Source organism: Protobothrops mucrosquamatus, unplaced genomic scaffold (genome assembly GCF_001527695.2).
Source record: "Protobothrops mucrosquamatus isolate PMUCROS unplaced genomic scaffold, P.Mucros_1.0 scaffold_177, whole genome shotgun sequence".
Taxonomy (NCBI): domain Eukaryota; kingdom Metazoa; phylum Chordata; class Lepidosauria; order Squamata; family Viperidae; genus Protobothrops; species Protobothrops mucrosquamatus.
This window is the reverse complement of record NW_015386253.1, coordinates 1,897,384-1,912,288: the sequence shown is the minus strand read 5'-3', so window position 1 is coordinate 1,912,288 and position 14,905 is coordinate 1,897,384. Positions and strand designations below refer to the sequence as shown.

Sequence of the window (14,905 nt, the reverse complement as noted above, 5' to 3'; positions counted from 1 at the left end):
GCGAACACCTAGAGGCAAACAAAGTCATTACTAAAAGCCAACATGGGTTTGTCAAAAATAGATCATGCCAGACAAATCTTATTGCATTCTTTGACCAAGTGACAAAATTAGTGGATCAGAGGAATGCTGTGGACATAATTTACTTGGACTTCAGTAAGGCATTTGATAAAGTAGATCACAACCTACTACTTGACAAGATGTGGGGTAGACAGCATCACCACCAGATGGATCCGTAGCTGGCTGACCGGCCGTACTCAGCCTGTGGTCCTCAATGGAACCGCATCTACATGGAGGGAAGTGTGTAGTGGGGTGCTCCAGGGCTCTGTTCTGGGCCCAGTGCTCTTCAACATCTTCATCAACGATTTGGACGAGGGGATAGATGGGGAACTCATCAAATTTGCAGACGACACCAAGCTGGCAGGAATAGCCAACACTCCAGAAGACAGACTTAAGATACAGAAGGATCTGGACAGACTTGAACACTGGGCACTATTTAACAAAATGAAATTCAATGGTGAAAAAAGCAAGGTTCTACATTTAGGCAAGAAAAACCAAATGCACAGGTATAGTATAGGGGATGCCTTGCTCAGTGGTGGTAGCTGTGAGAGGGACCTCGGAGTCCTGGTGGACAGTCACCTAAATATGAGCCAGCAGTGTGCTGCAGCTGCCAAAAAGGCCAACACAGTGCTAGGCTGCATTAACAGAGGGATAGAATCAAGATCACGTGAAGTATTAATACCACTTTACAATGCCTTGGTAAGGCCACACTTGGAATACTGAATCCAGTTTTGGTCACTGTGATGTAAACAAGATGTTGAGACTTTAGAAAGAGTACAGAGAAGAGCAACAAAGATGATTAGGGGACTGGAGGCTAAAGCATATAAGGAATGGCTCCTGGAATTGGGTATGTCTAGTTTAATGAAGAGAAGGACGAGGGGGGACATGATAGCAGTGTTCCAATATCTCAGGGGCTGCCACAAAGAAGAGGGAGTCAAGCGATTTTCCAAGGCACCTGAAGGCCGGACAAGAAGCAACGGGTGGAAACTAAACAAGGAGAGAAGCAACCTAGAAATAAGGAGAAACTTCCTGACAATTAGAACAATTAACCAGTGGAACAACCTGCCTCCAGAAGTGGTGAATGTTCCAACACTGGAAGTTTTTAAGAAGAGACTGGACAGCCATTTGTCTGAAATGGTATAGGGTTTCCTGCCTGAGCAGGGGGTTGGACTAGATGACCTCCAAGGTCCCTTCCAACTTTACTATTATTATTATTAACAACGGGGAGAATGGACTGATCTCTGTAGAATGGTTCTCAGTTGAATAGCTGCTAGAAACCCCTCCACACCCATATCTGACTATCACTGATTGGAATACAACTGGAATTTCTGCAAGATTTTGCTCCCAATTTTCAGTCGCAATAGAAAGTCCTTAAAAATACCATGGTTTCTGATACCAGATGTTGCAGAGAACTCATAGGAGTAGAATGGGAATATTTCCCCATCAAGGTCCTGATAGAAATAATAATACTGAACTTTTACAGACACTACAAAGACTACGTCCTACTATATGGTATTCTGGAAGTCATTATTTTCCCATATTCACTTGAAACTGAGAACTTGACCAGGCAAAGGGGGAGCGATTTTTGTAGTGCTCCTGGGGAATTGCCAAGATGCAACATACTAACAGCTCATATTTAGAAACTTTTTTCCTTCTGCACCAACTAAACTCTAGCTATATTTGTCCCCTTTGAACTATTTTTATTTGCTAAGAACTTTTCAAGGTTACTATTACTGACTAATTAGGATGAAGAATGAGAAAAAGCAACTTAGTATGTGCCCAAAGAACTCCAAGCCGCAATACATAAAGGCCTTTAAATAATGGAATATTTTTAAGGCAAAGAAGTACATTGGATTCCTTTGTAGTCTCAAATATGTATGCTCCATTGACTGAGATAATGTCCAGTAGGAATATTGTAGAATTGGTGTTTAATGGTAATGAAAGAGGAGTATTAAAACAGTTGGATTTGATTCAGCATGTTCTATCTAAAATAGCCCTGGAAAATGATGGAATTTATGTTAATCACCCACAGAATTGTAATAACACTTGTTCTCCTCTATTATCTCCTAAAGTAGAATGTTGCCGAGGAATGCCCTTTGATTTCAGAGATTATATATTTGGCATTTATTAAGATTAGCAGCATGCAGAAAAACACTTGAAGGGCTGAAGACTAGAATACTCTATCCTATTACACTATCAAAACAGAGGAACTGCTATGACCAAACTTGCTCCTATTAAAACTGTTTTAACACTTTTAACATACTGAGTACAAATGGGCTGAATAAACTTCAGAACCAAGTGCATACAGCTGAGCTTTTACACTTGTCGTCCACAATAAAATAAGGGTTTTCTTACCAACAGAGGCAAGTGTTTATAACAATCTCTATGAAGAAACATTCCTTGAGAAACAAGATTATATTTCACTGGGTCAGTTACTTATAAGTTAACCCATCAAACTATATGGTCCAGATCACAAAAGGAAATTATTGGCTACATTTAGGCAACTATTTGTGCCAAGAATGCTTCTGAGGATAGGGAAATTCCTTGCTAACATTTATACTCACTGTATGTTTAAAGATACCTCTCTGAGACATTTATTAGGGGACAAACTACTAGATTCTTGAAGAATTTTAAAAATGGGAAATGAAGCAGTCTTAAAACAGATAATTCGAAAGGAAATTCCTCTAATACAACTTATTAATGCCATCCCAAAACCTGAGTTAATCCATACCTTTAGCCAATCTACCATTACTAAAGCCCCTGTAATGACATCTGAAAGTACTGTCATCAGGCTAAATCTGAATTAAGCCATAGTAGTCAATGTGAGCAAAGAGATGGAATTTATTATAATTCGTGATAGACCTACCTTGCAGATGAAAAAGCATATGCAGGTGTCTATCTCTAATATCAATACAAAAATTGCCTTAGTTCCAATTTTATGATGGTGAACTTGGATTGCGTACATATTACTGTCAAAACACTGATTGGCACTCCAGCTAAATCTCCTTCATTAGTTCTGCATCCTCCTAAGCATAGTAAGATCTACAATATCCTCAGTTTAAGAAATATCCATGATTTCCAGTAAAACCATTTAATTTCCCAGCACATCCAAATTTGAAATCTAAATCTCTGGCACAAGAATTAATAGAAGCCTGTATTCCTAATTAGGTTGTCGCAGTTCCTCTTCAGAAAACGTCTGAAATTACTTTCACAGATAACCATACTATCTTGATCTATTAACCCAACCACAGATTTTTCTATGCCTGTTTTTTAAAGAGACCCTACATGATGGCATGACTTATGTATCTTGTGTCCATTTCTTAATCAATTCTGATCAATGTCTTGTGGACAAAACAATTTCTGCAGATTTAGCCTTAGACCTGCTTGAGACACCTGCTCTGTCAACAATAAAAGGTACAATTTTGAAAACTCTTGTGAATTAATACAGAATTCACTTATGCACGTGGAAGATAACTGGTTAGGCAGTTAAATCCAAGGCTCTTCTTTAGTAACCTATGTTAAGTAGCAGTTCAAATTCGCTTGTAGAATCTTGATGAATTTTTAAAATATTTACATTTCCTCTCTTTAAATTATCTACACTTGAAATTGAAATGTATTCTTTTAAGAACCCCGGGATTAATGCTTAAAATGAATGCAGTAGCTTTTGTTAAAATAAATAAAAGATTTTAGTAAACTTTATCTTACCTGCTTAGCCACAAGATAAAGCAATTCTCCAAGAGTAGGTAAAAGACACTGTTTTAGTTTGCCATTTCTGAAGTTTTCTCTTATCAGTTCTGTTAAGACAGTGACTGCCTGGAAAAAGCATATTAATTTGGATGAGAACAAGAGCTTTTAGTTTTCAGAGAAAGGAAAAAAAAGGAGCTCAAAGATAGAATTAAATCGGAATGCTGCAAGATTCTGAGAATGAAAACAGCAAAAAGCCAGTGAAGAACTGCCTGGAAAAGAAGGTATGACAGGCGGGGGAAATTCACACTCATGTGTCTTGATAGGCTAGTTATCTTGCCCACCAATTTCCACAATTATTATTGATTTATATAATTTTATTAAGCACTATAATTAAAAAATAAAAAACAAGAAAAAATAGAAAGTGCAGAAAAGAAAAATAGAAATGAAAAAATAGAGTAAAGAAAAAAAAAAGAAAAATATATAAAGAAAATAAAAAGTACAGGCAATTTTAATAACTAATCACATTTACTTGAATTACAATAAATCATTTCTTCTTTTCCTCTTTCAATTATAAAATAAATTCTTTAAGTCTCCTGGTTCAAACTTGATCATCAAAAGTACAATAAGGGTTCCCAGAGATAACATTTCAATGTTGACAAATAAATTAACTTTACATTCCTTCTTTTTACTTCTTTTAATCTTATTCTTTAATCCCTTTAAATAATGACCTGATTTCTTTTCATTTTTGTCACAAAATTCTTCAAACTTTTAACATCCCTTTTTAAATCAATATAGGAAAATTATCTCCAGGTCACTCTTGTTTATTTGCATATCTCTTTCAATTATTAAGACATCAACCAGTTTCATCTGTATATCCAGTGTAGCATCTTTTTCCATATCATTCTTGTTACCTGCCATTTTTAAATCCATTTTCAAATCAGCCTAGTCTTATCTGGGTAAAGTTCATTTCTTTTCTATAATATCATTTAAAAACTATCTATAGTATCTATTTATACTCTTAAAACTAACCTATGGAACCATTATTTACAAATATCCTTCAATATATCCAACATTAAAGTTCCATTCTATATTACTAAATCAAATTAATTGTAAATTTTTAGTCTCTTCTAGTTCCCTCTACTGTCCAACCTCCAAGTGCTGTCATATACAATATATGTACATTATATTAAGGATTCAAAACATCATTTTCCCATAGGAAATATTCATAGTTAATTCAAAAATCTTATTTCAAATTCATCTGAACCTTAACCCACTTGTAATTTTCCAAAATCAACATTCTAATCACCATTTTGCTGTTTATGAAAAATAACTTACACTTGTGTTTAATATGACACTTGATGTCAGACCCCTCCATTGTATTTCCCTTTGTTTTATTGCTTTGTCTGTGTATTCCTTTTCGGGGTCTGCCATTCTGGTGGGAGGGGGTTGCTTGCTTGGGGAATGTATTTGCCTGGCTCTTTGAAATGTCTTCCCTTCGTGAGAAAGGAATGTGGTCTGAAAACATCTGCCTTATTTCCAAACAATGGAGCCTGGGACTGTTGGGAAACGAAACTAAGAGAGACCTTGAGATGAGCACTAAATCACTAGGTTCACAAAACAACTTAGCACCTGTGGATTGGCTGGATTTCAAATAGATGGTTGGATACTGAGGGAGTGGAGACCTGAATGAGCCTTTTGATGTAATCGTTTGCACGCGAAATCCTCAGACCTTGCTTTGCTCTACTGCTATCACTTACTCTCAATAAAAGTTCCTTTTGAAACAATGCCTGTTTCAAGGGTTCTGCTTTCTTGGGAGACCTAATTAATTAAATGTGATTTAATTAAAAAAGGATAATATGCTGTTTCAGAACTGAATCTAAGATACTACATGTAGATTTAACTTTAAACCAATAATTTATTGTTCTTGTTTTCTCATATACAACCAACAGAATAGGGAGATCTTCATCTAACCTTGCAATAATCAGGATCAAGAAAGCTAAATGTCTACCAATATCCAAGTAGTCTAGAATTTATTCATAACACTACCTGGGATTTATAAAACATAAGGAAAATTAGGAGAATTTTTGAGTTTATATTGCCCTTGTTTGGTAAAACTATCCAAGATAAATAAATATAAAAAAAATATGTATCAATTTGCTTTTCTGTTATCCTATGTTGTTTCTCTTTTTTTTAAAGTAAGCTATGTGATTCTTACCTTGTTCAGGTTTTCTTTTTTTTCTTATTTTCTTTTAAAAATGGACTTAGGAAATAAAATTTAGGCTGGTGTAGAGAAAATGTTTCAAAGCCATTCTCTACAATTTCTCCATGTTTTATGGTGGCCATTAGTAATAACCCAGTGAGAGGCGCTTCCTAAATTAATAAAATCTGGAAAGTATGTACTCCCCTGAGAATGGCCACAATGCAGATTGTTCCACAATATGTTTAAGAATAACCATTCCATAACAAAAGATGGCAGGGAAAGTTTGAATAAAAGATCTCAGATATTGGACAAATATGTAACATATCAATTCTATTGGATATTTTACACACACACACACATATATATACACACACAATTACTACATGTTCTAATAACTAATTCATATATATATATCCATGTAGCAAACAATTTAGAAAACGTTTCATACTATAACACATCATTAAGCATGTTAGAGTACTGTACCTAATAATAGATTATTATGTGAGTGAGCAAACAGAGCAAATAAGAGTTTGGCAAGGTAATTTGGTGGAGGATTTCAAGAGAGACACTTTTTTGTCTCTTCTCTTTTGTTTTCACTTTCTTTCAATCCTGGCTTGCTCCACGCAGAAAGGCAGCTTTCGGTAGCTTGAAATTAGAGTGAGCAAAGATTAAAGACCTGTTTGAAAACGTAGCTAGGAAGGTTGCCAGAGGAGGTTTCAAACAACATGGACAATAAGGGAAGCATAATTATGCAATTATTGTCTTCCTTCCTGGAGAAAATCCAAAGTACACATGCTGCAGGAAGAAAATGAAGCAACTTGAGGACAGAGCTACTATATGAAAAGTGTCAGAGAAAATTAGAGATTCCTGGTCAGGGCAGAGAACTAAGGGCAGCACCAAAGAACAGGAAAATATTCTTCTAATAGTGGAAAATGTGAACCAAAAAAGGAAGATTCAGAGGCATTTGGTCCTTGTGGAACTGGTACCAGATTTTCTTGAAGACAATTAACAGTAATTTCAACAAACCATATCACATAAAAATTTTGTCCTCCTCCCTTCCTTTCTCTTGCTCCATTTTTGCTTTTCTGTATTTATATGTACTTAATCGATGATCTCAGGAGATGATTTTGCAATCTAGCTGAACCTGGATGGATATAAGTCTGTCCACTCCTGCAGTAGACTAACTTCCATTGCTTCATTTGGCTTGAATTCAAATTTGAATTCAATCTGACCTGTCTTCAGTTTGAGTGGGATGATATAAGGCACGAGTGTCAAACTCGCCGTGCCACATGACATGTCACAACGTATGGTGACTTTTTTTGCATTGCTGGAGCTGGGGTGGGCATGGCCTCTGTATGATGCAACTGGTCCGTGGGCCAGCAGTTTGACACCCCAGGTCTCCTTCAAGGTCCCTTCCAACCATATGATTCTATGTTCTATGAACACTGTAGAAGACAGTGGATTAAAGAAAGAACTAGTTTGACAAAAAAGTAGATATCATGGTACAACTGAGGAAACTGTGTAGATTCAAAATAACCTAGTGGGAAAATCTAGTTCTCTTCTGGTTGGTGAAATACAGGATATGACAAAGAGGTTACCAAGACTCTATTGAAACCTATTGACACATATGCGACTATTGTGGGATTTTACTATAAAGAATAATATGACAGAGAAAAGCTACGGATAAGACCTCTCTGCATCAAATAACCACTCCTTCAAAGAGGCATGCAATAATAATTATAACTTCAATTATCCTGGTATTTTCTAAGAATTTAATTCTGCTAAGAATCAGAGGTCAAACAAATACTTCTCTTTTCTTGTTGATGGCTTAATTTGTCAGGAAGGTAAAAGAAAGAAGGGAATCTGCTATGCTGGATCTAATGATCACCAACAGGAAGGAACTGGTTGAAGAAATGATGGTGACTGGAACCTTAAAGGAAAGTGTTTTTGTCTTTGAATTTGTGATATTCAGAGGAGGAGGAGCAGAGAAGAATTAGATCTACAAAACTTCAAAAAAAATATCTTTCCTAATTTGATCTTTCCTAATTTGTCTGCTGGATCTTAAAGAAAATATTAAGTTTTTAGGCACAACGCTAGGCACAATACAATACAAATATTATGTTCCTAGGAACAACCCTAGGCACAATAATTTCCTGTTGTCATAATGAACTGGGGTGTTTGGAATAAATGATCTGTCAGATTAGCAAAAGATCTGGCTGGTCTTCCAAACTCCTCCTTCAGTTTCATTAGTAAATCAGCTCAGATTTTCCTGAGGAGGTAATAATACAATATCAATGTATTATCTTTCCATTCAGGCTCCCCTGTTAAGATGTCATCAGATTTTTCCAACTTCCTCTATATGATATTTATATAGACTATATCAAAGGGCCCCCCTTCTTGTGCTAAATGCTTTCCAATTTAACAAATCTTTCGATGCATTTCAATTATATAGATCAAAAGACTATCTATAAAGCCCAATTTAAAATTAAACAAAAGGCAAGTTGTGACACAGGAATGGGGGAGCTCAGCTGCATCTTCTAAGATTCCTTCTTGGTTCTGGTAATTAGTCACCAGCTTTTTTAATAATAGAGGTTTAGTGCAACCTGCAATATATCTGGGATAATGACTTGCACATCAATTCCAGCCTCGTTTCCTAACTTCCAGCTTGTCTGATTTTTTTTTCCAAATATGTATGTCCCAGCTTCCCATCATTCTTCCACTATTGTGAAACTTTGACAAGGCTTTACTCTTGCCAGGGTAGATGATTATCCTCTGCTGTTTTGCTGGGATGCTACAAATATATCCCCTAATATTAATGCATTCACTCTTGTGGAGATGCCTCAGTAGCTTGTTGGAGCCATATGCTCTTTTTCTGCTAACTTTAAAGGAAATCTTGGATTATTTTCATCCACCCCATCCCAATGACATTCTCAAGTAGAGAGCATGATTTTTAGCTGACATGTCTTCTGCCCAACCAGGATTCAGCTGCATCTTCCAGGGTTGCTCAAGTTTGTTCTTTCTGTATGTAATATCCATCTTTTGTTGTAACTAAAAATTGCATTAATTTCTGCCTTTTACTTTTCATTTTATAATACATTTTTATTTCTATCTTTATACCTGTTATATTTGACTTCTAGACTGTGGCCATAGTAATACACATTTCGATTTGATTTGATTATGTGATCATATCTCATGCTGTTAAGTTACCTTTTATAATATTAACATTCCTAAGGATAATTTGTCAATATCTGATTAATCAAATCAAACTAAATAATTAAATAAAAAAGTAATAAAAGAGAAACATTTATTTTCACCGATAATGCTTTTTTTTTTTACTTATTTGTCACCAAAGTTTGGTTGCCCAAGACTGCTGATACAGTAATCCCAATTGATAAACTACAAATCAGCAAAAAGTGTGGTCATTCTGCTAATACTTATATGATAAATGAACTTTTAGAAAATTTAGGAAATTTGCAAAGTGTAAATATAAAATTGCAACAAATTGACACATATATATTCAATATACTCTTTCATATCAAGCAACATTATATGGATCAAAGAAAAGGAGTAACAAATAACAAATTAAGAAATTAAACGGATGAGATGGGGGGAGTATAGAAGCAGAAAGATATAGAGGGATATAATGAATAACATTGATGTTTTTCATATTTTTTTGCAATTCAATCTTCATTCATTCCCCCTCTATATGACCAGAATGTCTCAATATATTTATTTCATACAGGTTACTTCTGGATTCAGACTATTTTTATTCAGCACCTTCCTGCTTTTTACTCTAATTCTTCTTGTATAACCATACAGTTAAAGACCTCAAATCTACTTATTCAATATAATTTTATATTTCTTCTGACATAAACCTCCTTAAATATAAAGAAGTAAGTAAAAGCACACTTTAGACACTGCCATTTTTACTTCTCTGAGCAACATTCATCCATCAGGTCAAATCTACTTTTCTACCAGTAATAGCATGCTTTAAAATGTAGTGAAACTTCTACCGAAGTGCACAAATCTGAAACGGTCAATGTGGGAAACTGGATTTGTTTAAAAATCGTATTATTCACTTAACAACTGCAGTGATTCACCTAACAACCATGGCAAAAATAGGAAAACTGGGCATAACTCATTTAATAATCTCCTTGATTAACAATGGATTATCTGGTCCCAATTGTGGTCATACGTCGAGGATTACCTGTAATAGTCCTCCTACTTTCCCCACAACAACCCTATGAGTGGCTGAGAGAGAATGACTGGACCAATGTCACCTAGCCAGCTTTTATACTTAAAACAAGACTGTAACTCACAATCTCCTAGACCAGGACCTTAATCACTACACCAAGCTGGCTCTATGTGCCAATGGGCTCCTTACAGAAAAGAGATACAAATGTAATAACAAATTACCAGATTTAAAATAAACAGCAAATTCTGTAACATACCTCAAGGATTGGAACATTTTCTTTAAGTTCAGATGTATGCAATGCCAGTAAGCCAATTGCTCGAGCTGATCTAGCACGTCTGTAATCAAAAGAGATAAACTTTATGAAACCCACAAACTCATTTAATGCAATATTTAAAATCTACTCAAAGCTACATACAAGAGTATTTAAAAGTTCATTATTAAAAATTACTAAATTGTAAATTGAACTTAATTGTGTGTTCATATTTTCACTGGATATCTCATCCAAATTATCTTTTAAAATGTATTATTATTAAACCCAAGATTAAATATTTCTTTCAGATCCTTGAAAGTTAACATTTCCTGAATATTTGTTTTTTAATCTAATATCAGATAAAAATTGTATTTCTTACAAATGTTTCACTACTGCCTCTACTTTAAAATACAAAAGATATATTTCTAGCACCCCATTGATAATTTCTCAGAGAAAAAGAGTGATACTGTTTTTTCATTTTTTCCTTTCTTTTGTTCCCATTCCAGATATTAACACATTTCTCACCTACGGTGATCATGAAAAAATACAATGTCATATTAGCATAAGGTATTAATATAGTCTTATTTTTCTTTCAGCTATATTGCTTTATTTGACTATTTTTAATAATCAATGATATTTTTACAGACCTTACATTTTTTCTAGAAGATTATAGCTCATACAATTCCCAGATGCTGTTCTCCTTGTTTACTATCCATTAAGAATATAAACATCTTCTGAATAAGATCAAGAGCAAATCTATTCTTTGTAGCAAGCTCGCCAGCCAATGACAAAAGGAAATGGATGCTCAAATTATCTGATCCAAATATCTGCTGTAAGAAATATCCTTTTCCAAAACAGCAAGCTGGAAGACTGTATAGGTAATCCTCAACTTGTGAGTAGTCACATAGAGACCAATCAAAGTTACAGTGGCCCTCCCCGGGGATACTTGCCACCTGGTTCTGAAATTTCAATGGCCAGAGACTGATGGGTTGTCATATGACCACAATTCGGGCACTCAACCACCAGCCCACAATTACAATCATCTGCAGCATCCCATGATCATGTGATTGCATTTTAGAACATTTTGCTGAAAACCAGCATTTACTTCTGATTTTGAGCAAAACTGTGCCATAGCAAACAATGGGTTTGCTTAACAACTACTGAAAAGAGTCATAAACTTAGGTTGGTCACATTTGTGACCTGCTTTATGACTGTCATAACTTATGACCATAAAGAGAAGTCTCCATTACAGTTGTAAGTTGATACGGTTATCAACCAAACCACAGAAATTAGAAAATATTGAAAACAGTAGCCTTTCCAACTATAAATATCATCATTCAGTAACCTGATCCCAGAAGATCCTACTGCTCTAAAGAAGAATAAGACACATGCAAAAACCTTAAACTGATATATGCCATTTTGATCTTAGTTACCAACTTGTTTGAATTCAGGGACTGACAGAAAGGAATACATATACATGATTTTTCATATCATGTCTCCAGAGATTTTATAGTTCATTCTTTTAATAAATAATAACACTGGCTCTAGTTTATAGTTTGTTTATAGAAACTTTATTTACTTACACATCCCAATTTGGAGCTATCCGCAATTGTTGAATCAGTACAGGGAACTAAAAAATAAATATCATTTTTGTCATGAAAAATAAATTACAACAAATGTAATAGCTCTAAAGTTTTTACTTGCTGAAACACTGCAAAAATGACAGGTGCCCATTTATGTTTACAATTTTAAATATTAATTCTCAGCAGCTGTTGGGTAGAAGAGGGATGGAGGTGTGTATTAATGGACCGGCATTTCTCCTTTAGCAACCACAATTGAACTGACAATTCAGTCATCAAACAAAGTTGCTGATAAGTGAAAAACAATGCAAAATTGCCACTATGCTTACAATTTCACTTCAGCTTTTCTTTGCTTTACAGTATCAGAAGGATATGACTCCAAACAGCTGGTGAGCCCAAACTGCTGGGAAGATTTCTAGGAATTTATTCACATGGAAGACCCTTTGGAATGACCACTCCGATTCAGGGATATTAAGAAGAAAATAATTGATGTTTATATTTACATTCATTGGAGAGGAAGGAATAATAAGAAAGTAAACAGGCATGCAATGCGAAATACATATCAAAGGAATATTCTACTACTGGCTGTTTGCATAGTGCATTTGCAGTGGCAAGCCACCAGCCACTTAGGAAGCAAAAAATAGCCCTTAGTGTGAAACTGATTAGGCTCTTTTCTGTTTTCAGATATGAGGAGGGTTCTAATGAATTAATGAAGTCCACATAGCTGACTTGCAGTTAGTACTTTTTAGGGAAATGCTGCACAATGGGCGGAGAAAAGCAGCTCAGGAATGATAGCTTGTTTAGACCATCTTTCCATTCTTTGAGATGGGTGGAAGAAGGAAAAAAAACCATGACAGACACAGGACCACACAGGACCAGTAGCTATAAGGATGAACATGGGACTGAAAGAAAGAGAAAGACAGAAGGTTATAAATATGGGCATTGGTCACAAAGTTAATCACTGTCGTAATTGAGAATGATTATTATCCAAGGCAGTTGCTAAACAAGGATTGCCTGTAATTTTTATCCATAAACTTAATTGTTTTCTTCACAAATATACCTGTAGTAGGTTTATAATTGTTCCAGATGAATTTTTTTTCAAGAATTTTAAATACAATCCTTTTTATTTGACAAAGCAGTTTAAGCACAAGCCATTCAGAATAGCACTAACCTATTTTAGCATTTCTGATTCTTCCATAACATATTATTTCATAATATACACCTCATTCAGAGATAGTATATGCAACATTTTAAAATATTTAGAAACATATTCAAATTATTTCTTTGCTTTATCTTTTCTAAATATTAGTTTCATGCTTACAAATATTTACTTAGAGATAAGTGCTACTATATTAACTAGAATTTTTTTCAGGAAAATATGAATCTGAGTGTCCTCTGTTGAGAAGAATGTGATATAAACTATAATGTTTAATTATTTATAATTTATTTTTAAAAGTAGACCACAACCTACTATTTGATAAGATAGAAAAATATGGGTTAGACAGGATCGCCATCAGATAGATTGGTATTTGCCTGAAATGGTATAGGGTTTCCTGCCTAAGCAAGGGGTTGGATTAGAAGACCTTCCAATTCTATTATTATTATTGTTGTTGTTGTTGTTGTTGTTGTTGTTATTACATTAGTAGTAGTAGCATTAGTAGTAGTAGTAGTAGTATATAATTATGTAATTAAATATTTTCTTACAATGCAAGAAAAAAGCATTATTGTAATAGCTATAGCTGTACTACATTTTATACCAACTTATTGGCTATTGATCCTAAAGCTTACCAGCTGGGTATCAATTAATCTTGTTGCTACTCCATTATAGCTAAGAACACTGCAGAGATAGCACAATAAATTCAGTTTAATTCTGGTGGTTCCTGTAGTTTTCTCTGGGGAACTGATCAAATGAAGCACTTGTTGCATAAAGTCATTCCATTCTGTTTGTTCCAGAATTATCAGTTTCTCAGCTGAACAGAAAAATAAATCAAGAACAGTTTAAGAGCACATATTCAATTACATTTTGTAAATTGCAATAGTATATTTTTTATTTTTATATTAATTTTAATTCAACATTAATATTTAATGTTAACCATGTTTCTGTCACAAAGTGAGTTTACTGACAAATAAACCTAACAGTACTAGAGGAAATATCTGATGTTGTAACTTGAGATTTGTACTAAAGATTTATGTATGTTATTGAATTATTGATTAACCCAGTCTATATGTTGCTTTTCAAATACTTAACTGTAAAATTAGAAAACCAATAAAATATTATTTTAAAAAGACGTTTGAAAGCCCTGTCTATCAGGTGCTCCTGTTGAACTTACAAAAAAGACATTTTTCTCTTGTTTTTAAATATAGCTCTATGATCCCCTGAATTTGTAATTAAGGCTCCGACATCTCTTGCTAATTCCTTATATTCTGTTTGATCTTTTAGACAATCTTTTTTTTTCAGAGCCATTTTGATATATTCAAATCAAATTAAATCTATATACTACTAGAATTCTCCTATTTGCAACCTTATACTGATCAAAATTATGCATCAGAGCAAAATGTTTTCAACCAAGATACTCAAACGGGGTAACTTAGGGGCCCATTATTCTTGTGGGAATGAAATTCTGGAAAGTTCTTACTATTTCTTTTTTTTTTTTTTCCCAATATAAAATTTTATTGTTTTTATCATAAAAAAAAAGAAATACATCACAGATATTACACAATGTTAAATCCCATCCCTCCACCCCCCGGACTTCCCAAACCAACCTAGGCTAATATTCAAATACAAGTAAACAAATATTAATATCTCTAACTCCAAAGTCTAAACTTAAACAATCCATCTCCTCCGTATTAATAAAAATTATTCATTTAATTAGTTCTTCAAATATCCAAAATCTTTACCATTTCAGCAAGATAGTTTAACACCATCCCTTACTTAT

At 34.3% G+C, this 14,905-nt stretch overlaps 1 protein-coding gene across 1 annotated transcript in view; it reads right to left on the bottom strand.

Moving 5' to 3' along the window:
- The window catches only part of ULK4 (unc-51 like kinase 4), a 173,271-nt gene that overhangs the window by 134,325 nt on the left and 24,041 nt on the right, over positions 1-14,905 (bottom strand). Inside the window, exons 14-17 of the mRNA XM_015822838.1 lie at positions 13,758-13,939; positions 11,973-12,019; positions 10,396-10,474; positions 3,763-3,870 (exon numbers count right to left, since the gene is read on the bottom strand). Of these exons, the coding sequence (XP_015678324.1) occupies positions 3,763-3,870; positions 10,396-10,474; positions 11,973-12,019; positions 13,758-13,939 (416 nt within the window). The remainder of the gene's footprint in view (positions 1-3,762; positions 3,871-10,395; positions 10,475-11,972; positions 12,020-13,757; positions 13,940-14,905) is intronic.